Below are 22,845 nucleotides of genomic sequence, written 5' to 3'. Positions count from 1 at the left end.
TAAATCCTCCTAAAGTACCTCTCATGTTTCCCTCTGATTCTTCAAATGACTGCAGCTAAAAGTGTAATCCTCGATGTAATCTTTGGATGGATGGGCATTAAGAAGTGAATGCTCTGTGTTGAACTGCAGCCTTAACTAAAACGACAGATTAATAGATGCATCCTGCAGAGAAAAAAAAAGTCTGGTGTTTGCATGATATTTCAATCTGTTGACCTATGTACAAAAAACATAAGGACCTCACAGCTGATCTCTTTTGTTATTGATTCCGCGCTGCTTAAGCGGCGGTTGCATTCGCTTTACTTCTTATGAAATCATGTTTTTCTGTGTCCACAGATTCTCCACGGACAGACAAAAAGGACATCAAGTGTCCGACCCCCGGCTGTGACGGCACCGGCCACGTGACGGGCCTGTATCCACATCACAGGAGTTTATCTGGGTGTCCCCACAAAGTCCGAGTTCCTCCTGAGAGTGAGTCAGCTCGGCGCACACGCGCAGCACAATGGACCGTTTGGACTTAAACAGCCAGTTGCAGGGTTTTACAATCAACTGCAGTAATTGAAATCCTCTTAGCCGGAGCCCGAACGCAAGAAAGAGCCGCTTAAACATTCGGTCAATTCAAAAATGTGCATGAAACTTTTCAAAATAAACTTAAAGGAATTTTCCTCCCTTCTTTCACTCACTCGTAATGTGCGACTATTGAATTCCCCCTCTTTTTTTTTTTTCCCCCCACGTTGGCGATTGTTAAGTCATTTCAATATAACTCAACAAACATTCGACATTAAACAGTAATGTTACAAAAGGAACAGAAAAAGTAATTAACTTTTTCAAAAACGCGCGTGCTCTTAGACTGGAGGCAGTGTTTGCAAATCAAAGGGCTAGCTAGCGCAGTATTCAAAAATAAATAGACAACTCCAACAAACTAATTGGAGAATATGCACAGAAAGGAAGTTTCTAAAGGATACGGCGCGGACCTTTAACGACGCGTTTGTTTTGAAGAATATAATCAGCTGTCTCTTTGCACTAAGCCATTTACATTTCAGCCACATTACAGCACCGTCCCCCACAGTCAGAAAGCCCCTCGCCGCCTTGTCTTTGTCTCTGTCTTTTTAGGATCTATAGGCTCTTGTGTCCCAACGCATCCTCATTTCATCTGCTGAATTTACTTGCTTCGGCCTGCTGATGTTGACTGTATCTGCTGTCTCTGCCCCCCCCCCCCAGTTCTGGCCATGCATGAGAACGTCCTCAAGTGCCCCACACCCGGGTGCACAGGAAGAGGCCACGTCAACAGCAACCGTAGCACCCACCGGAGGTACGGCCGTTAGAGCGCCCGCAGCCTGTTCGTAGATGAGTCGCCGCGCTAATGTGTTTGATTTCCTCCTCGTCCAGTCTCTCCGGCTGCCCCATCGCCGCCGCGGTCAAAGTCTCCAAGCCTCAGGACGAGGCCCTGAAATGCAGGCAAACACCTGAGCGCTCGCCGAGGTACGGTGCCGGGAGGCGCCGGCAACCAGGCGTTGTCGAGGCCTCACCGAGGTTATGCAAAAAAGTGATAAACACGAGCATTGTTGAGGAGCGTGTGGGATGTTTTTATGCGCTGATCCCAGCAGAACTGACTATTTTGAGCTTTCCAAGCAGACATAAGCAATGGTTGCCGGTCCTGTGAGTTCTTCTCTATTAGAGATGATAAAAGAGCAGAACTCTTTGTTCCCTGTGGATATATCATGGGCAGGATGCCCACTCCTACTATATTAATTAGTCTGGCAACCTGGCTGTGGATCTACCACACACATCAGATCCCAGACTCTATGTGTACAAAAGCACTGGCATCGGTGAACGGCTTAGAACAACGTCTACACTTAACTGCTTAATATGCAACGGTCAGGCTTCTTATTCCTCAAGTTTAAGGCATAAAACAAACGGATTTTCTGTTTCTCTCCCCGTAGAGCCATTGGCTTGATAAAGAAATTTGAGATGAACCAGCTGAACTACAGGCTCTCTCATCCAGTAGCGGCTTTGCAAACGGGCCTCACAAAAGACATGGACAAGTACAGCAGGATCCGCTTTGATTACGCCAGCTTTGATGCGCAGGTCTTCGGCAAACAGCCTCTGATGGGGACAAACCACGACCAGGAAATGTCACAGTTCCCTGATTGTGAGTTCATATATGGCATTTGACCTGAAAGCCTTCAATGTATTTATTAATGTTATCAAAGCTGAAAACCTGTTGAAAATATTTCTCATATCTCACGTATTTTAATAGTTTGGGCACAAAATTAATAAAATCATAGTAATTAATTTTTAAGAGTCCATCCAAATTGGCTGTTGACAGAACATGAGGTCATCTCACCAACCGCATCTGTAAATATATTCGTCTCTCAGCACCTCAGCAGTATCCTGGCTTCCTCGGCGCAGCAGGTGGCCGCCTGCCCACCTCTGGTCAGCACAGCCCACCCAGTCAATTCAAAAAGGAAGACGGTCTCCAAGCCACGGCGGCGACCGCTGCCATCCTTAACCTCTCCACTCGCTACCGCAAGAACATGGAGGCTGTCGCCGGCCGGCCCCTGGCAACCTCCACAAAGGTAATCAAATTAGACCACTTGGAAAGGTATTTAATGTGGTCATTTTAAAGGGAACTCTGATTTGTGTATAAAAAGGGAAGGCATCAAAAGACGGGACTTGGCACCGGCAGCATGGCTCGCTGGTGGCAGAAAAACAAGGAGGTCTCCACTCCATAAAGCTTTAATGTACACAAATGAAAATTTGTGTAATCACATCAAAAGGAGAGGCACAATCAGGCGTCTCCCCCCATTACGACGACTTGTGTATTTTTGTGAAACATGTGGCATTGTATTTAGCTTTGACATCAGCTGGCATGTAAAAACCCTGAACTGTTGTCTGAAGATGCATCTTGCCCGCTGCAGATGGCTGGGGATATTTTGCTTAGTTATATGATCCAGCATAGGCTGTGTGTCTACACCAGATAGTCTTTAAGAGCATTTTAAAGGATTAGGCCAATCAGCGAAAGGAGTTAACATCCGAGAAGTTGAATTCGGGCGAGATCCAAGCGCCTCCCAGAAACGTGTTCCCATCCAGCGACTCATTGTCTTTCGCGTCCTCCGAACTCTCGCTTCATGATTAATATTGATCACATTCTGTGGGTTACATACGTGCACGCTGTACTGTAGATGATTCAAGGTTTCCACACCTACACAGCACAGATCCTTGTCTCCCAGCTTGTTGAGCTGAGAACGTGGCCCTGTACCAGGTACCAGCCCACTGAATGAATAAAACAGTGTTAGCAAGTTAATCATCTGTTCTTATTTACAGCTTAGTTGTCTTGGAGCGACGGGCAAAATAAAGAACAGCTTTCAGGTCTGAACACGGGGCCATATTTAGAGCGATATATGTCGTTAGACGCTTCAACTTGTCTGAATGTGAGAAATGAGCAAAGCGGCAAGAGCTGGAGGATTAAGTTCCATCATGAAGCAATAACAACGACCAATAAAAAATCTCTCGTTTGAGTTTTTGGGTGAACTTTTAATATATTTATCTGTCGTCTGCAACTGGTGTTTATTTCTATTTTTCTACCTGCGCTCATCATCTAAGGGCTCCATAATTAAAGTGCACAGCTACAATCTATGTTCACGAGCATTATCCCCTTTAATTCATTTAAAAGTCTCCCCTTTGTTACAAAAAATGTTGATGTATAAGGCTTTAAAGGAACATATGCGCTGAATAATTGCTCGCAGCATTTCAGCATTTAATGAGGTAAAACTTCTAATACGGTAAAACAGTCATAAGTCATCGCTCCATTGCAAATCAGAGGAAAAAAAAAGGGGACCAACACATCTGTCAGCGAGGAAACTTATGGCACATTGAGCTTTTTAATTTTTGCTATAATAATGATGACCTAAAAGCAACCAGCAACAACCCCCACCCCCGCCCGCGCCCCCACCACCCCCCTCCCCAGCTGCCATCTTGGTTGTGTGTCCTAGAAAACAGATGACGCAGCTGTCACTAAAAAACTACACACCAGTGATTATTATTTTTTTTTGTGTTCAGCAGAATTAACGCTGGCTTAGTTTGGTACTTTGTCTAGTGTGAGATAACCGCTGTAAGTGTTATTTAAATACATTGTTTGTTTGCATTTTCGAGTCATTTTTCACGTCCACGCGCGAGTGATGTCAGCCTGAAGTTTATCGCGTACGGAGACGTCACGCGGGTTTATTCACCCCCCCCCCCCCCCGTGTAATTAAAAAACACCATGCGCTCATTTGTTTCCCGCGCTGCCATCATATCAAAAGCCCCCCGAAACACGGTTAATGGCTTCTTGCACTAAAGAAGTGAACGGTTTTGTCTCAGGACATGCCTATAGAGGTGGATGAAAACGGCACCCTGGACCTGAGCATGAAGAAATGCAAGGAGAACGTCAAGGCCCCCCCCGGCGAGCCGCTGTCGCCCCCGGACTGCACCGTGGCCAAAGGCGGGAGCATGCTCATCAGCCCGGCCTTCTACCAGCCGCTGTGCGACCGGGACAGCTGGGAGAGCCCCGTCCCCGTCGGCTTCAGCAAAGCACACGTCCTGCAGGACAAGGAGGTAAACGCCCACGGTTCTGTACAAACGCGCCTCCCTTTCCCCTTTAACTTCACTTTTTGACAACTCACTCAGTTCTAAAGGCCCGTCTCCATGTGCCGGATTAAATAGTTCTTGATGAAAGTCAAAAATCGGAACCATCGCTTTTTACGTATTCTCCGCGTTGTCGCATTTAACCTAAAAAAAATCTTTTTTAATCAGCCTAAAAAGTTTGCAAACAGTCGGATCCACTCGGACACAGATGTCCTCCGTGGTTGTCACCGGCTAATCTCATATTTGATTAGAACATTGTGTCTTTTTTGAAGCAGCTCCACATCTGTGAATTTATAAAACGTGTTTTTACACTGAGGACTTTAGTGCTAATCTAGTCTCTATGTGTCTCTGCTGCCAGAGGCCTGAATTAATCTGGGCTTTACATGTTTCCTTTATTTCATCAGTTGTCATGGTAGAAAAATTAAAGGTTATATGTTCAGAGGTGCGTACGTATATTGGTATATGTTATTGGTTGACTGCAGTACATTTAAATGGATGCTGGTTGACTGCAGTATAAGTATTCTTAAGCATAATCTCTTAGCCTTTCACGTCAACCCCCCAGGGCTTGTGTTTTAAGAGTATTATGCAGGGCTTTTCATTAATTATTCACTTTTAGGTCATTGCAGATTGTGTTATGGCTTGATATTGTGAATAGGTAAGGCCATGTGTTATCTTTTCCTTCTCAGCTGGAGGATTATGACCAGGTCTCCTTGGAGGACCAGCACTATCAAGGAGATGGCAGCATGCTAAGCTCCAAAACCAAGCTGCTATTACGAGACTCGAAAAAAGAGCTTTTGAGGTACGTCGGCACGTTGGCGACTCGGGCGTCTCGAGGCGTCTTTATTGAGTCAGCTGTGCATAATGTGCGCTCGCCTTTTTAGCTGCCAGATGGTCAGTATTAATAATAAGTGTAACTCCGAACCGGAGCCCACTGCGTTGCGTGTGACTGTAACCGGTATGTCTGCAGGTTGATGCGGAGACGAAATGTATCGGTTTGAAAGTGAGTCCTCGCCCCGTACGCGCTGTACAAGCTTACAACTCTTAACTCTCGTAGCTAGAGTGCATGCTCTGCTGGGTCTCCCCCCGGAGAATCACCACCAAGTAGGCGAGATGTAGGACCCCTCTAGTTCCTCGCAGCACAGCACACACACCCCCCCCCCCCCGACCTCCTCGGTCGCATTCAAAGACACTGTTAAAGCTGAACGTGGAGCATTAAAACAATAAATTCCTACTAAACTTCCCGCTGTACTAACTCCCCCCCCCCCCAACACCACCTCTTTAATGCCCATGAAAAGGTTCACAGCCTTAAAAGAAAGATTCAGTTCAAGCTTGGCAAAGTCAGTGGGAAGTGGAGTAATCTCTGTATTAAACGCTTTGTGTTTTCCCGCAGCTGTCCGACCCCAGGCTGTGACGGCAGTGGCCATGTGACGGGGAATTATGCATCACATCGGAGGTACGGTAATTAATTACACACTCATTAGCACCAGCTCGACGACGTATAGGCGAGGGGAGGGGGGGGGGGGTTTAACGGCGTTAATTATTACAGTTGAAAACTTGTCACATAGCTCGTTCACTGGCTGATGACAGGTGAAAGCTTTTCCACGAGGAGGAAGTGGTATTGTGTTTTCGAAAAATGATTCCTGTATAAATATGCACTGAGACATTGTATTAAGATGATTTAATTCAGCGGTGATCAAAGAGTGCATTAAAATGACTGTTAGCTCTTTATCCTCTCTAGTGTGTCTGGATGTCCCCTGGCTGACAAAACACTCAAATCACTGATGGCAGCCAACTCTCAGGAACTAAAGTATGTGTTTTGAAAACTGTTATTGTTGTTAAATGGGGTTTTTCACATGAAACTCGGCAGCTTGTTTTCGCCTCAACTTAGGTCACCACTCTCCTTCCCCATCCCCCCCCCCCCGTCTGCGGCGCATTATGCACCATCCCCATGAAGTTGTTTGCTATTGCTGCTACTTTCCCCGGCATATTAGCATGAAAGTCTCTTTGCCGTAAAAAGCACCTGTTCTCCGTGTCTCTCAACCTGCAGGTGCCCAACACCTGGCTGTGATGGATCTGGACATGTGACTGGGAACTATGCTTCGCACAGAAGGTAGTGGAGAAAAATCACTGCGACTGAGCATGAAATACATTTGTCAGATGCATGACATTCAAACAGATGGTGGAAGTCTCACTTAATGCTGCAAACATGCTGAATTTGTTGAGTTCTTGTTTATTGATTTTGTTGGCATCCTTTTTTATCCATGTATCCATTTAATATTCAGATCGTATATAATTTCACTTGATATTGTGCTTTTTACAACAATATACCGTGAATAAGTGGAACTTTTACAATAATAGTGATATTGACACTTATCTGAAGTACATCTTCATTTGTGATTATTGATATTTGTTATTATTGATATTTAAACATCATATTCTTTATCTTCACGTTAACCCAAACGGTTTCCAACCATCTCCAGCTTGTCAGGATGCCCACGTGCCAGAAAAGGAGGTCTGAAGCTCACACCAAACAAGGATGACAAAGATGAGCAAGAGCTTAAGTAAGAGCTTTTATTTTCTCGGGCCTATTCTGTCACGTTTGCTTGTTTGTTTGTTTGTTTGTTTCAAAGATAAAACAGGAAAACAGCAGAATGTGTCACGCTTTTGGGCCGGGGGCTTTTGTACCTGGAGGCCATTAAGTTAAACAAAGAAAATAATACTTCTCTTGACGTAACATTAGTGAATTACGTTCTAAGGATTAGCGACGTGTTTTGTGGGATTTTGTTTTTTTTTTTTGGTGGGTTTTGTGTTTTCCTATTTTCTGAATGGAATATCAGGGTTATCACTCTTCACTAAGTGCTTCCTTTATAATTACAGTGGACTAAGAAAACGCTGAAACTCCATTCATTTGCAGCTTAAACACTATGTGTGTGAAAGTGTTATTGGAAAAAAAATAATATAATTGATTTGCGGATATATGAGCCTTTGTTTACTTATACATCTGGACATTTTTTTTCTTTTTAATTACTAATGTAAGTGCATGAGCTTAGGAATTAGACTGGAATAGATCTCATACACATTAAGAGAAAAAAGGATGGACAGGGGGAGGGTAGCAAATGTCCCTAGATTATTGTAAATAGTGGGCCATATGGCATCCCTCCATTGTCCCAGTGCCTTGTATCAGGCTACCTACCTGTGGTAGCTGTAAGTAATGGGACTGGTGTTGTTTTGTCCTCTAAGTGCTGCTGCGCCCGTAACAGTGACAAAATGCTGAAACAGGCTTTTTGCAGCAGCACTCTACAGCATGTGTGCCATTTGTATCATCTCAGGTGACCTTTCACCTTTATCAATAAGGGAAAGGCTGAGCCACCTCTAAATTACATTCTTTCGCATGAGGGGGTACATGACAATTATCTGTAATTCATGTCACTCCATTACTGACCTGCAGAAAACAGGCCCGAAAATGCAACTGACAAACTCTTAATGATATTCAGCGTTTTCCAAGCGCAAATATCAGTCACCTCAAAATGTACGCGGCCACGGCGCCATTCGCTGGAACCCAAGTTTTAGGGGATTAGTAACTTACGGTTAATGCGATTATTTGAGTCCATTTCTAGTTTTGGCGACTTCATTTTTAATCAGCATTTGGCTGGATTAATCAACTTAATGGTTAACAAATCTTCCGGTCTAGTTATTGAAAGAGACATTTTTTAATAATCTCACAGAATGATTTAGTTTCCGTATTTTCTAAATATCTATTTTTTGCAGTTTTACAATGACACGTGTCCAATCTGTGTGTAGAAACCCGCTGTGTGCAGGTCCGTAACACGTTCGTCTTCCTGCTAGGTGTCCAGTAATTGGATGTGATGGTCAAGGCCATATATCGGGTAAATACACATCCCACCGCAGCGCAGGCAGTTGTCCACTAGCAGCCAAAAGACAGAAGGAGTCGTCCATCGACGGGCTGCCCTTTGCCTGGAAGGCCAATAAACAGGAACTGCCCCATTGTCCCCTGCCTGGCTGCAACGGCCTTGGACATGCCAATAATGTGTTCGCCACTCACAGAAGGTGAGGTCGCCCGTTCTCCATTTTATCTCTAAACAATGCTGCCTGTCAACATGTTGCTTCCTTGCTGTAAAAAGCCTTTTTTTTGTTGGACTGATCCTTAAGTTTGGTCTCATTCACGCCCCTAAAACTCTCCTCTATGACCTGCTGATCCAGTTTGTCGGGCTGCCCCCTCAACGCACAGAGCATCAAGAAGAAACACACCGAGGAGGAGATGATGACTATTAAGCTGAAAGCCAGCAGCGGTAAGAGCGTCTGACACGAACGCACGGCACCCAGTTACCGCAAACGCACGCCGCCGCCGCTGCCGCCGCCTCCACTTGGCCCGCGATAAACCGCATCCTCTCGTCCAACTCAGGTGTAGAAAACAAAGACGACATTCAACATTTGGATCACGAAATAAAGGAGCTGAACGAATCCAACATGAAAATAGAGGCAGACATGATGCAACTGCAAACGCAGGTAAGTATTTACTCTCACAAGTTCATCGCGGGGACATCGGCCCGAGCTCGACGCTCGCTCAATTTGATGAGGCCTTTGTTTTTTCCCCCCTTTGTACCCGAAAGCAGATTTCGTCTATGGAATGTAACCTGAAGACAATTGAAGAGGAGAACAAGATGATCGAACAGCACAATGACAGCCTTCTGAAAGAGCTCGCCCGCCTTAGCCAAGCTCTCATTAACAGCCTCACAGACATCCAGCTGCCTCAAATGGTACCGTAAGCCTTGACCACAGACTCCACTACAACTCATTATATCTAACCTGTTCTGGAAGAAATCTCATTTTCTGTAAATTGTCTTTGCTGCTCTGCTGTTTTCACTAATAGTCAAACGTGTTTTTGTTGCAGGGACCCATCAGTGAGCATAATTTTGAAGCCTATGTGAACACATTAACTGATATGTACAACAACTCGGAGCACGAATACTCTCCGGAGTGCAAGGCCCTCTTGGATAATATCAAACAGGCTATTAAGGGCATCCATGTTTAAGCTGTAGAGCTACCAAGAGATTTCTTTGACTTGGGATAATGGCACTAGATAGCTCTATTTCACTGAAGAGTGCTGGCTTGGATGCATGTATAAGACAAGGCTTTTGGAAATGTGTTTGGCATTTCCCAGTAAATACACTGCACTGAGAAAATTACCAGCCAGATTTCTGATGCTTTTACTGTTTCTGCATTCACTTGATATGTTTATCCTGGTGAGATTTTTACCCCTCTTGCACTTAATTATTTTGTATGGTTTGCTTGATTTCGACCTGTACGTGTTCATGTCCATCTTATATTATCGCTATTTATTATTATATCCGTTCATCACTGTATTTATTTCCTCGATTTTTATTTATTTATAGAATTGTAAATGCTTGATATTTGAGAAATCTGTTCGACTTTCTGCACATTGTAAATTACACAGAAGCACATTCCGATTTCTTGGCATACTTTCGCCATCTAGTGTTGAAAACCCTATACTATCATCAGACCATGAGTTGATTCTCCCTTCAAAGTGAAAAACCTACCAAAACGACCGAGCATCCCTTCTGAGCATTGCTTTCGCTTTCTTTATTGGAATCTGAATGTATGGCAGGACAGCGGGGGTCAAAAAAAAAAAAGATGCAACGCAACGAGTACTGTATGTTTTTGCTCACGACCGGTAACAGATGAATGCGACCACGAGGCGACGCTGAGCAGAAACGCATCACGGCTCAGTGAGCTGGACGTCAGCAGGCTGCAAGAAGACAGCAACAAAGAGGAAAAACCCACTTTCTCAAGATGTCTTTCTTTTTTTAATATAGATATAAAACTGCCTTCTGTGCACACACTTCGGAGTGTGCATATAGTATGTGCCTAAATGTATATGAATCCATAAAAATATACGAGTACTATGTTTTGTGGTAGGACAGTATTATGTGGATGGTGTCTAATTTATTATACAGTACAATTATTTTCATAGGAGGAGATGTTCTGATGACTGTTTAAATACTGTTGTCTCAGTAGCTGTAATCTCAAGAGTCGAGCTTTGAAATATCATGACTCGAGAATGAAAAGTCTGGTGTTGATTTTAACTTTTGCTAGCAAAAAAAGAAAAGAAAAAACAAATGGAGACCATTAAAAAAATGACACCCGCTCCTGTTTTATCTTAAACTGCTTACAAGCCTTAACGTTTCCACCAGTCTTACAGTTTGAGTATTCTCACAGCGCTTGGGGCAGATTTGAACAGTAGCTATTTTAAAACCGAGCTGACTACCACTACAACTCGCATTTCAGTTTCAACCACTAAATGCAAAAAAGAAAAAAAAGAAAAACATAAATGAAAACATAGACAAATGATAGTTGTTGGCTGATCAGTTGTTTGTTTGCATCAATTGCACTTTTGTATTTTGTTTATTTTGTGTTTTTAGTTCACCAAACTGCCCTTGACTTCCACACAAAGCACGAAACGAGACACTGGATTTACATCTTTGTCTCATTTTTACACGAGTTTAGTCCCCAGAGAAAAATTACACTGATTTATTTGAGCAATACATTTTTCTTTTCTGCAAAAAGAAGTCAAAGACAGATAGAGTAGGACATGTTGAAAAAACAGCGAAAGAGCCAAATTACAGTAAAACTAAGACCCTGTTTTATCCAAATATGTTTTAAATAATGTTAATCTTTTAAAAATTGAATCACATTCTTTAAACCTAATTATCCTTTATTTACAATATTCTTTTTAATTTAATTCCTATACCACACATTGTTTGCTCAGGAAGTTTTGTGAATAATATTTATTTTTCCCTGTTAGTATTTAATGTTTTGTAATGTGAACTGCTTTTTTGTGGAACGATATTAGTATGATATGAAATTGTAATGTATTTTCTTTTCTTTTACATTAAAATGTAATGCTTTTTTTCAGTTGAAGTAGTTTGTAAATTAAAACTTCCTATTACTTTTACTATTTCATAATAAACAGATATGCGCTGTGTTGTACAGTTTGTGTATGGTAGAAATAAACTTTTCAAATGGTTGTGTGATCTCTCAAATTCAACACGAACCCAGGCACCTTTGACACGAAGGAGATTCCGTTTCCTTGTGCGTTAGCGCCACCTGGTGGCCAATAAAACACATTACACCGAAAATGACTATGTACCGTATATGAACATGGTGACATATATTTGGAACATTATAAATTTGCATCCATCTGGATTCCTTTGCAATATATCACCTAGTTCCATTTAGTGCATCCTGTATATAACTCTCCTTTTACATTACTGCTGTTCTAATTGTATTTTACAACTCTTAAATTAAGTAGTTTTATTAATCCCCGAAGGATAAACATAGATCTCTCCCACAGGCCACAGTGGAGATTATATGTGAAACATACACTGGTTGCTTCAACAGGAAGCTGAAGTCAGATAAGTTATACTATAGGAGAGTGAATTAACACACAGTGAAAGTTAACTTTTTTGATTCATTTTTTACACACACATTGAGAAAATAATGATATGATTCAGAGATGATGATTGTGCCATTAAAAGGATGCGGGGCAAAATATTAAACAGGAGTGTTTAAAATGCTGCTAAGTGAAAGGCAGAACTACTGTACCACAAACATGCTTCCTGTTATTGAGCAGACCGCCTCGTCTTCCTGAGACGTGTGCTGTGAGTGGCCTTTGAGAGCGTGAAGTACTGCAGGTTGACGGCCACATTGTGAGGGGTGTGACCTCGTCTCACCCCGCTGAACTAAACTGTCTGTTTACATTCATCCGGGTGAAATAATGTAAGAAGCGAGTGTGATGGATGTTTGTGTGATGCAACCTAGCTGTTTTTCAAGTAATGCATGTTCATGAGGGCTCCTCTTTATGTCGTGCCGGCACTAGAACACCATTTCTGACAGTATGGACAAAGTGCATAAAGTAAAAGAAATGGTATTTATTTATTACATGTTAATTATGACATCGCTCAGGCCTCTTGTAGTCGCACCTTTGTATAGTTTGTCTCTCAGTTAGTGATCTCATAGGGTAATTACGCAATTAAACTACCAACTGAGGAGGAGTGGAAAAAACAATCACTATAGAATGAGCTTTGCCAACCTGAACCCAAATCAACATATCCGACCAGATTTAATGAGATTTAATGAACAGACTTCTCCATCATCCTGTTCACTTTTACAGATGAATGTTTATCAGTGTAAAACCTGTTTGTGCTGAATAGAGGAATATGTAGGTCACTTTGCACCTAACTGCCTCAGGTATTGAACTAATAACAATACACATCGTTGAACCCAGTTATAATAACGTGAAAATATGAGGTGAGGTGTTGTTGAGGTTGTGCTACAGACAAACTCACCAGCTCAGACCTGCCGGCATCCGTGTCTGCTTCCTTATTAAACCTGATGATCCCTCCATTCCCACGTTTCCAGAACAGGCCAGAAAGCAGTTGCAGGCTAAATTTAGGCCTTTCCTTCAGGGAACCATGAGAGGTTACAGGGTGGATGAAGCTTTCCTAGATCTTCTCTGTTTTGTACTCTGTTAATGAAAACAGTAGTAACAAACAACACAATTATTATTGCCACTTTATATTTATATTTATATATTATATGTAACCAGTACTTTAATTGTATTTATTAGATAAACTACCATATTTTAGATGTTTTAATCCAGACAGTAGAGCAACAATCTCTCCAAAAGGTTAAAAGGTCAAAAGACAAGTAGAAACATTACAATTGTTTGCTGTTGTATTGTTCTTCAGGCTTGTCTGTTTTATTAAAGACTGGATCATTTCACATTTATGGGCTCTGAGTAGGTAATTAATTGACCTGAAATGTTTAGAGGAGAAAATACATTAGACACATGAGAAGGGAAAAGTCAGAAACATCTGAAATCACAGAAACTTCAAAACCACTGTTTTACATTAAAAATGAAAATGTTCTCATAAATTATGAATTATAATAGATAGATAGATAGATAGATAGATAGATAGATAGATAGATAGATAGATAGATAGATAGATAGATAGACGTGAAGCAACAGTGCGTCCCTCTAGCGACGCTCACACCACGTGACCTGTGTTTACATCCTCAGCTGTTTCTTTCCTCTTCCACTCGGACGCCTCGACTCGTCCTCGCTCCTTTACCCCCGCAGACACCTAGTTAGCCGTTTAGCACTGCTAACTAGTCCCCCTCCTGCCCAGGAGCCACTTAGCGTCAAAGTCACCGTCGCGCTGACCCTGAACGCCGCATCCAAGGAGCGAGTTAATGCGCCACGACGCCGTGAGTATTGTTTTCCGAGCGCCTTTTCCGCTCGCTCCGCGTTTCGCGCGAGTCGGCCGGCGTGTGCGGCGTGGACGCGTGCGTGTCACGGTGCGGTGGTGCTGGCGTGGCGGGTCGTGGCGCGGTGGCCGCGTCGTGCGTGGAGCGGGTTGAGAGGCGAGCTTACCTAACCCGCTTTGTCTCCGTTCGGATGATGGCGCACTCGGGCCCACCGCGACTAGCATTAGCACGGCGAGGCACAGCGCGGGTGGCGTCGACGCGTCGTTCGCAGGCGAACGCACGAGACCCCGGGAGGACACACGACTTCACCCGTCGGCGCGGGCCACGTTTACAAACACGCACGCACATGTTCTGCCTTTATTGCTTTGCGCTCATTTCGACGTGTGCAGCCTCCACGAGCGGCGACTCTGGAGACTTTGTGCCACACATGTTTGTCCCCCCCAAAAAACGCGAGACGCACAAAACAACCCAGTCTAGTTTGTTAGGTTTTATTATTATTTTCCTAAAGTGAGAACGGTCATATTTCTGCTGTGTTGCTAGCTAGCCGCCGCTACACGTCGAGCCTAATCGCACTGCAGACAGCTGCACAGGAACTGCGTTGTGGTGGGGACAAAACTGGACGGACGCACGAGCACAACACGCTGCGCGCTCGTGGCGTCAGTCCGTGTAGGGGAACGCGCGACTCCGACGTGTGCGTGCGTGTGTCCCCAGATGTGGACGGCTGGAAATGGGATTAATAACGCTCGACGGCGCATCGTGAAAGCGCCGCTGTTGTTTTGCTCCGTCGTCACACGGCAGTGCGAAGAAGGCGTCCGAGGCCTGTGATTGGCTGAGGGGCCGCCGTCTGTGTGGCAACTGCGGCACGTGACCGCGCGCCCCGCCCATTGGCCTCGGCGGGTGTCAGTCCAGGTAGCTTTGTCAACACCTGTAACAACAGTAGGTCGTCGGAAACACCTGCAGAGGTCCAATTGAGGGGCTGATGGCGTTTTAAAACTCCTCCCGGTGACGTCATCCGGATGATGTGCATCTGTTGTTGAACCTGCTCCCTCGCGTTCTTCTGTCTAATATTTGTAGATTTGCAGAATGATTTGATTTTGAGGCCCCATTAGTCAACAGATAGTGTTTCATTTCTTTTGTTTATCAGCACTTTGAATATTAAAAAAAAAAAACATTAAAGCGCCACCAATCCCAAACATGTGAACTTATTGTAACTCCATCGTCTTCATTTTTTTTTTTTATGACAAAGTAAAAGAGGAAGCGAAAAGTTCCCTGAGTGAGAATTCAGTGTTTTTCACTGAACAACATGGGAATAATTGGCTGGTGTTTTGACTGCTCGCTCAAGTTCGCGCCGCGCCTTCATGCAGCAGATTTGACCTTTTTTTTTTTTTTTTTTTAACGCGTAACATGTCGCAGGGCACATCAGACAAGAGCACGCCGGTGCGCTGTCGCTACAGGCCGTGTGGTATTTACTTACAGCACAAGACGAGACCCGTTTTGCCAGAGGCTCTGTTACACGTTCCGTCATCCGTCATGGTTCAGTGTCTGAGATGGCGTCACTTTCCATACGTGCCGTGTGTCGACCCCGGACGCCCTGTTCATGTTCACCAGTAGTTCACCAGGATTCCTGTTCACAAAGAGGCAACTTATCTGACTAGCTTCGCTGTAGCAACAAACATTATTATAGCCGGCCTTTCTTGATTTTTCTGAAAGCGCTGGGTGAATAATGAGCACTTCAAGGCTCGGGATTATCATTGGTAAGACTGCGCAGAGCTGCCCAAAAGCAATTTGCTTTACGATTTGCTCTTCTGACCCATTTCCTGGATTTTCTTTCAAACGCAGGCAAATCAAAGGCGTGTGCATTACGGTGGGAAGCACGCGGGCCCGTGCAATCAGCGGTGGTGAGCGAATCGGTGATTCTCTCTGCCCGAGAGGAAGAGCTACTGGAAATTTGCCTCGCTGGGCCCGTCACTACAAAGTCACCCCTGAATTGAAACCTTATTAGCTGAGTCAGACGCGGAGATGCTGAGGAGGCAGGGAGGGAATTCAAGAATGGTTCCGTCGGGCTGCATGCCACAGTATCCCCAGGCTCTTTGTGCCAGGGTGGGATATTTGCTATCAAAGGATCTGTAGAATGTTCAAAGGACATCGTGTGTCAGGAAGCTTATAGAAAATCATGACCTAATGAAACCAGCAGCTCAGTATTTCTAAGAGCTCTGTTTATTCTTTAGCAAAAAGCCTCCCGTCTGTGCCTCGCCTCAATTATTCCGCCCTGTGACTTCCCTGAAATGAAACATTATAGCCTGTTGTTATCCGCCCGACCAAAAGAGTTGGCAGCACAGTCTGAATTGAATCTCTAATAAAAATATACCCAGGCGTCTGAACTTACCAAGCTCCCAACAATACTGACATGATTACATAATTGCTTATTCTGGAATAACATGACAAAGGGACCACAAGGCCAGAAGAACAAACGCGTGTGAAGCGAGTATGATTCCACTGAGCCCGACCTTCTGTGAGACGTTGCTTATATTTCACCAGCAAATTGATGTCAGTGTGAAAACGTTCCGTAGCTCTCTGTGTAAGAGCCGTAATCATTCTCGAGTTGAATCAATGCCTCTAAATTGTTTCAACAGAATATGAACTAATCGGCCTTGTGTTAAGAAGATTTACTGCAGGTCCGTTGCGCTGCACTAGCTCAGCTGTGCACCAACTGGAAGCTTGGACCAGAATGTATAAATACGGTGACCTGTGGTGGTTGTATTCCTTTTACCCTGCAGCCACGCTCGCTAGCATTTTCTTTAATATCAGAAGGTACCAGGAGTTGTCCTTCCAGCTCCAACCTTTATCTCTTAAACCTAAATATATTTTGACTTCATCAATGACCTGAGGGTATTTTTATAACAGACACTGAACCTTGACCTGATTATATAACTAGAATCTGACATTATAATGGATATTAATGGCACCTGTGCCCTGTGTATGACATGATGCTCTAGCTTGTATATCCAATACACAACATTGTAACTGTACAGTGTTGGTTGGACATGAATTAAACATAAGCTGTTTAGTTGTATCTAAACAAGTGTTATTGAGAAAGACCCCTGCTGAAGCATAGCGTGTTATTGACTCTTCAGTGTGTTTCTCTCACAGTTGTTAATTTTTCAGACGTCCCAGTTGTGGGAGAACAATAATTAATCTTTAATTTCATCAGCTTTTAAAATGTGCGCTTCATTTAACGCGACAGTGTGCTCCTGCGCGGACGTGATGTGTTTAATGTAATTCTTCGCAGGTCACTTGCTGCCCGGACATGACCGGCGTCTGAACCGAAGCTCGAGGAGTCACAGCGGCAGCGTCCCTCCGGCTCCATGCCCCTCTGAGGAGTCGCCGCTCGCCCTCAGAAGGAGTTCGCCCCCGCGTCTTTGCCTTTCGTTCTCGCCATGGGGGGAGCCGTCAGCGCCGGGGAGGACAACGACGACCTCATTGATAACCTGAAGGAGGCGCAGTACATCCGCACGGAGAAGGTGGAACAGGCCTTTCGGGCCATAGACCGCGGGGACTACTACCTGGACGGGTACCGGGACAGTGCCTACAAAGACTTGGCATGGAAGCACGGCAACATACACCTGTCCGCTCCCTGTATATACTCTGAGGTGATGGAGGCCCTAAAACTGCAGCCAGGACTTTCGTTCCTCAATCTGGGCAGTGGAACTGGGTACCTGAGCACAATGGTGGGCCTTATCATAGGTGAGCACAGTGCACCTTGTTTTTTCACAGCCGAATGTGTGGGAAGTGCTCAGATGTTGTATAATCTAGATAACACGTTTTCCTGTGAAAGTACAGTGTGCACCTACTGTACACATCAGCATCCGTCGCAGCAACAATTATTTATTTAAGAGTGTATTAAATAAAATACTAAGAAAAAGGAGATAAAGGTTGTCCTCAAATTTCTAATCTGGTACAAAACATTCAATACATTATAGTCATATAAACCCGAAGCAGCACTTTTCCACAGAATCAGGTTTTATTCAGCATTTTTCATTAAAATAACACTTAAAAGATTGTAGCAATTAACTAAAGGGCCGTTGATTGATTTTCTGTCACTCATGGACCTGTTTGAGCTCTGCAAGATACCATTTTAGGCAGCACTTGGCCGTGACCGGCAATGTGGTGATTGATTGTGAAGATAATATTGCTGTTCTTCTTTTTCAAGGACCTTATGGTGTGAACCACGGAGTCGAGCTCCATAAGGACGTTGTTGAATATGCCAGAGAGAAGCTGGAGGATTTCATTAAAAATAGCGACAGCTTCGATAAGTGAGTACATGCTTTAGGTAGTTATAGTGAGAAGCATGTCAATACCTGTTGTGTGTCCATTAAATATAAAGCTAGTCTCAGATAAAGGTTAATTAGTATCTTTAACATCGTTCACCATGAGACAACAGATGCTCACGCTGTCTGTGCAGGTTCTCCTTCATTCCAGTCCAGTCACCCCTGAACAGAACCTCTGGGAGGTGCTCATGACCAGGAGGTTGTGCCTTTAACAGAAAACATTTTTTTCCCTTTTGAATGGCACCTCTCATTCTGGAGAATATACTGTAGATAAAAGCTTTCGTCGCATTTGGTTTATCTGCAGAACGACTGAATTGTAACAACACAGATTTCCACGAGATGCCATTTGATGGATTATTTCTCAGCCAGGACCTGTTGCTAGGCAACCGGCATAGACTCCATAAAGCTCCTTGTCTTGTTTTTTATGCTTCGGTTTTGTACTAATGAAACAAGCACGATATATCTTGTTAATTAGTGAGGATTATAGGAGCTGGTTAGGAGATATTTGTACCTTCAGCCAGAGCCAGGCTCTGTCCAGCCCTGATCCTACGTTACCTGGACTTGTATCAGAGCCTTATTAATTTTCTTGTGCATGTTTCCCAAAATGTCAAACTAGTCATTAAACAAGAATCGACTATTTGAATGTCTACTAAACCTTTCCATAACTTTGCTGATTTCTTCTTTTTGCCTTTTTTCGCAGGTTCGAGTTTTGTGAACCCGTCTTTGTTGTGGGGAATTGCCTTGAAATCTCAACAGACAGCCACCAATACGACCGCATTTACTGCGGCGCCGGCGTGCAGAAGGACCATGAAAATTACATGAAAGTCCTGCTCAAAATTGGCGGCATACTTGTGATGCCTGTAGAGGATCAGGTAGGTGCCAGGCGCCGATGATAGAGAGTCAGCACGTCATGATTGCTATTCGAAATGCTAACACAGGAGGGAAAACAAGGTGAAATAGCTTTGACCTAGCCGACTGATGATGGGACCTTCACATGCATTATTGAGCCACTACTGTTCCTGGGTTTGAGCAGCCATGTAAGGAATACACACACGCAGTGCTGTATAAATAAATGTTTTATTTAAAATGGTGGATGTGTGAGGCTGGACTGTGGTCCCTGTAAAAGGGCACTCAGTACATTTTGGGATGCTGGTGAAGAAAATGGCTGTCAGGAGTCTTTTCCTTAACAGATTCATGGTCGAGGATTTAGGGCGGTCGAAGGCCTTTTAAAGGAAAAAAGGAGCTCAGCCTAAACATTTGTGACCCAGTCTTTTGTGTTGGTAGTTATTTATCCAAGACTCTGACTCTGGAGTGAGTTCAAAAAAGGCAAAATGCTCAGTCGATAGGATGTGGGGCTGTGTTTCTGAGCAAGGTGGAGAAAGTGACTAAGATGCAGGCACACTTATGAATCACTGAGTTGGGAATAATGAAGCTGCCTCCTCGTCTGGCTCAGGGAAAGTCACTCCAGCCATGTTTACATTAATGCTGGTGCCATGGCGCTATGCTTAAATAGAATGGTTCTCGGTGAACAAGATTCATCAACCCTTTATTTTGTTCCAGCACCAGCAGCAGGGATGGAGCCTTTAATTAACACTAAGTAATGATAGAATAGCTAGGATTCTGGGACATTCAGTGAAGCAGCCACACAGCATTTCAGCTCGATGTGAGTGTTGAGTTCAGGTCTTGTCTGTTTATGCAGCTGACCCAGATAACCAGGACCGGCCAGTGCACGTGGGAGAGTAAAAACATCTTGGCCGTGTCCTTTGCCCCCTTGATCCAGCAGAGCAGAGCCGATGGAGAGAAGCCCGACACTGTCCAGTTGCGTAAGTCACCCCGGCCTCAGCAGAACACTCAGGCGCAGTTAAATTAGGCCTAACCTGTCCTCAAGTGTTTTAAAGGCAGAGCGATGCGATGAGACCAGTCCTAAAGCAGTGCTGACTTTGACATATGATGCTCGTCCTGCAGCTGTTCTGCAGCCTCTTATTTTCTGTTCTCCAAATAGCGAGATACAGATCGTTTGTGCTGACCTAGTTGAAAGGCCGGTGCCGCTCCATGCATGATTCCTCTCCCCTCTGTGTCGCCTGTGTCCCGTCCTCAGCCCCGGTGACGGTCCGCGGCCTGGAGGACCTGTCGCGGATCTACATCCGCCGCACCCTCCGGAACCTGGCCGGCCCGGACAGCCAGGGGAACGGGGCGGTGCAGCGGGTCCCGCAGAAGCGCAAGCGCCGGCGGTGCCGGCGGCGGCGCATCAACACCTACGTTTTTGTAGGCAACCAGCTCATCCCCCAGATGGTGGAGAGCGAGGAGGAGGAGCACGCCGAGGAGGAGCACAAGGAGGTGGAGGTGGAGGAGGAGGAGAGAGACATTGGCGACATTGAAATCCTCAAGCAAGTGAACGTGCTGAGAGACCAAATAATGGCTTTACCGCTGCCTGAGTCACTGAAGGCCTATTTGCTGTATTACAGAGAGAAATGACTGATCCACTTGATATCTTCTTAATGGGAACGGTGTCTGCTCAAATGTTTTTTCCACACTTTTCTGAGCAAATGTAGCATTATTTCCATAAAATCTTGATGGCACAACTGTAATGGAAAGAGACATCACAGATAATATTGGATAATAATGTTAGGATTGTCACAAGTTATTAGTCTTTGTTGACACCTTTTTGATTTGTTTATTAAAAAGACGATGTAAAAAGCAAACGAAATGGACAGAAACCCTTTTGAGACTTAGGTTTTATCACCGCGCGTCGGGACGCCCGCAGACGTGTGCAGATCTAAAGTTGTATAAAAATGAAGTTTGTACTATATTTGTTAAAGGACGATCACGCTAAAACTTTTACCGCACCTTTTTTTAGTAGCTTTAACTTAGGCGCTGTCTGAATGGAGCGGAAGACACTGAATCCAGGCCTGAGAGTAAGACGCTCTCACGTAATCATTAGCGGAGCTTTCACGTCATCACTCCTCTGGTGTTGTTTCGTTGTAGTTCAAGGTGTGTTTTTACCTTCCTATTACAATAGATCACACAAGGACCACATCGGTTCACCATGTTTTCTGCAGAGAACCTTTTACGTACCGTGTTTTACAGGGTACTTACTGTACATGAATACATACGAGGTGTTGTCGACCCGCTCCACTCCTTGGTTTTCTTTCTATGTATGATGCAGGTGATCCATCATATCAGGGGTTAAAATATTGATTACAGGTGTTTAAACGCAGTTCTTTTTTTCTTGTATTTTACAAAGAGGAAATCAGTCATAGGAACAAGTACATTCTTGAATATAGTGTATTTGATTGGGGGTTCTGACTTTGCATGTTTTGACAGGTCACTGGAGGTGATGTCCCAAGTGATTTAGGAAGGCAGGAAAAACAATCCTGTCAAATTCAGTTTTTTTATTATTATTGACGACATTGCAAAATCAGAATCACTGAAGATGTTGAAGCCTTTTTCGAGGAGTGTCCAGCAAAGTACCTTAGTCTGTAGGGGGGGGTTCTGAATTAACTGTGGACTGGACTCATCGTAATGTAAATCCTGTTTGATCAAAGTGTGACTTGCTCGCTGAACTCCCCTTTTAAAGACAGTGTCGGGGATTCTGTGGGTTTTCTGGCATGGCGACATTCGAAACCTGTATAATGGTACATTTGTAAGGAAACATTCCAGCGAAAAAAGAAAACAGCACATCACTAATAAATGTCAGAAGCGTACTTTTTTTTTTTTTTTTTTTTTTTTTTGCTTTACTGTTCTAGACTTTAAAAATTTCAACTTACTTTGAATGCATCATTTAGTATTCCAGAAACTGCGTTGAATGTTGTTATTAATTCTATTCAATAGAAAAGTGATATATATATATATAAATATATATGTGTATTGTTACCACATGATTCCGCATACGGTTTAATTTGCTTATGGTTTGTTGTAGCGCCCTCTTGCTGTACTGTATTTTGACACTGGGAACTCCACTGCTGTCTGTTAAATAGGAAAGATATTAGTGCTTTAGCTCTTCTCATTTTGTTCAGATGTAATGGAAAAAAAAAAATTAGTTTGAGAGCAGGGCTGGTTATTGTGTTGTTTTGTTTTTAAACCTTCATTGGAAAGCTTTGCAAGTAAGCAATAATGGAATAGTCTCTCCGCTTATAATTGCCCATACCAGCATAGTCCCATTTGGTTCATGTAGTGCCCATTAATATTCACATGACCGGTTACAGCCATGCAGCCGTTTATATACCATTATCAAAAATGTAATTGCTAATTAGAGAGCACATTAGGTTTTGAAAGCAGGGGACCTAAAACCTCGACTCTCAGGTCACGCCTTGCACCAAAGTTAATGGGACTGGTGTGATTACGTCTGAAGTGGATGGCGTTCGACTACAAACATGGCAACCGGCACAGTCGCGTCCAATTCCGCACGCGCCTATTAAGTTAATTTGTGAAGAGCCAAATCAGTTGGGCCCAGGTTGACTTCTCATAGTGTGTGCGGTTCATTTTGAAAATGTGTTGTTCCTTCATAAATGTTTGGCACAGAAATAAAGGTCACAATCACATCATGCCTCTTCTAATCATTGTGAGCTCTGCTTTTTGTGTCTTG

At 43.9% G+C, this 22,845-nt stretch overlaps 2 protein-coding genes and 1 long non-coding RNA gene across 8 annotated transcripts in view; 2 read left to right on the top strand and 1 right to left on the bottom strand.

Annotated features, from left to right (window-relative positions):
- The window catches only part of st18 (ST18 C2H2C-type zinc finger transcription factor), a 37,360-nt gene extending 25,671 nt beyond the window's left edge, over window positions 1-11,689 (top strand). For 4 of the 5 annotated variants that reach the window (XM_029133123.3, XM_055503696.1, XM_055503694.1 and 1 more), the window contains 16 exons: window positions 334-468; window positions 1,219-1,309; window positions 1,387-1,479; window positions 1,941-2,149; window positions 2,377-2,576; window positions 4,360-4,593; window positions 5,310-5,422; window positions 6,014-6,076; window positions 6,362-6,430; window positions 6,671-6,733; window positions 7,104-7,184; window positions 8,470-8,691; window positions 8,845-8,933; window positions 9,047-9,150; window positions 9,255-9,401; window positions 9,536-11,689. In XM_029133123.3, the coding sequence (XP_028988956.1) occupies window positions 334-468; window positions 1,219-1,309; window positions 1,387-1,479; window positions 1,941-2,149; window positions 2,377-2,576; window positions 4,360-4,593; window positions 5,310-5,422; window positions 6,014-6,076; window positions 6,362-6,430; window positions 6,671-6,733; window positions 7,104-7,184; window positions 8,470-8,691; window positions 8,845-8,933; window positions 9,047-9,150; window positions 9,255-9,401; window positions 9,536-9,676 (2,054 nt within the window). In that variant the 3' untranslated portion in view covers window positions 9,677-11,689. The remainder of the gene's footprint in view (window positions 1-333; window positions 469-1,218; window positions 1,310-1,386; window positions 1,480-1,940; window positions 2,150-2,376; window positions 2,577-4,359; window positions 4,594-5,309; window positions 5,423-6,013; window positions 6,077-6,361; window positions 6,431-6,670; window positions 6,734-7,103; window positions 7,185-8,469; window positions 8,692-8,844; window positions 8,934-9,046; window positions 9,151-9,254; window positions 9,402-9,535) is intronic. The other variant, XM_029133124.3, reaches the window with a different exon arrangement.
- LOC114845217 (uncharacterized) overlaps window positions 1-13,650 on the bottom strand; it is a 44,304-nt gene extending 30,654 nt beyond the window's left edge. The window contains exons 1-2 of one of the 2 annotated variants that reach the window (XR_003783831.3): window positions 13,301-13,650; window positions 13,011-13,189 (exon numbers count right to left, since the gene is read on the bottom strand). This is a non-coding gene — a long non-coding RNA (uncharacterized LOC114845217). The remainder of the gene's footprint in view (window positions 1-13,010; window positions 13,190-13,300) is intronic. The other variant, XR_005896908.2, reaches the window with a different exon arrangement.
- Window positions 13,651-13,748: 98 nt separating this feature from the next.
- On the top strand, window positions 13,749-22,801 carry pcmtd1 (protein-L-isoaspartate (D-aspartate) O-methyltransferase domain containing 1). The gene is made up of 6 exons (XM_029133128.3): window positions 13,749-13,932; window positions 17,222-17,676; window positions 18,143-18,245; window positions 18,961-19,132; window positions 19,960-20,083; window positions 20,359-22,801. Exons 2-6 carry the CDS (start codon window positions 17,370-17,372, stop codon window positions 20,733-20,735), a joined length of 1,083 nt encoding a protein of 360 aa, XP_028988961.1. The 5' UTR covers window positions 13,749-13,932; window positions 17,222-17,369; the 3' UTR covers window positions 20,736-22,801.
- Window positions 22,802-22,845: the final 44 nt, after the last annotated feature.

The sequence above is a fragment of the Betta splendens genome, chromosome 17 (genome assembly GCF_900634795.4).
Source record: "Betta splendens chromosome 17, fBetSpl5.4, whole genome shotgun sequence".
Classification (NCBI taxonomy): Eukaryota; Metazoa; Chordata; class Actinopteri; order Anabantiformes; family Osphronemidae; genus Betta; species Betta splendens.
The sequence above is the reverse complement of the archived record's forward strand: the minus strand, read 5'-3'. Positions and strand labels throughout refer to the sequence as shown.

What these genes read in the sequence shown, in the direction of transcription:
- pcmtd1 (XM_029133128.3), top strand. Translation starts at nt 17,370, where the DNA reads ATGGGGGGAGCCGTCAGCGCCGGGGAGGACAACGACGACCTCATTGAT. An exon ending in TGATGCCTGTAGAGGATCAG is followed by an intron (nt 19,133 to 19,959) that starts GTAGGTGCCAGG and finishes CTGTTTATGCAG; the next exon opens with CTGACCCAGATAACCAGGAC. An exon ending in GCCCGACACTGTCCAGTTGC is followed by an intron (nt 20,084 to 20,358) that starts GTAAGTCACCCC and finishes TCCCGTCCTCAG; the next exon opens with CCCCGGTGACGGTCCGCGGC.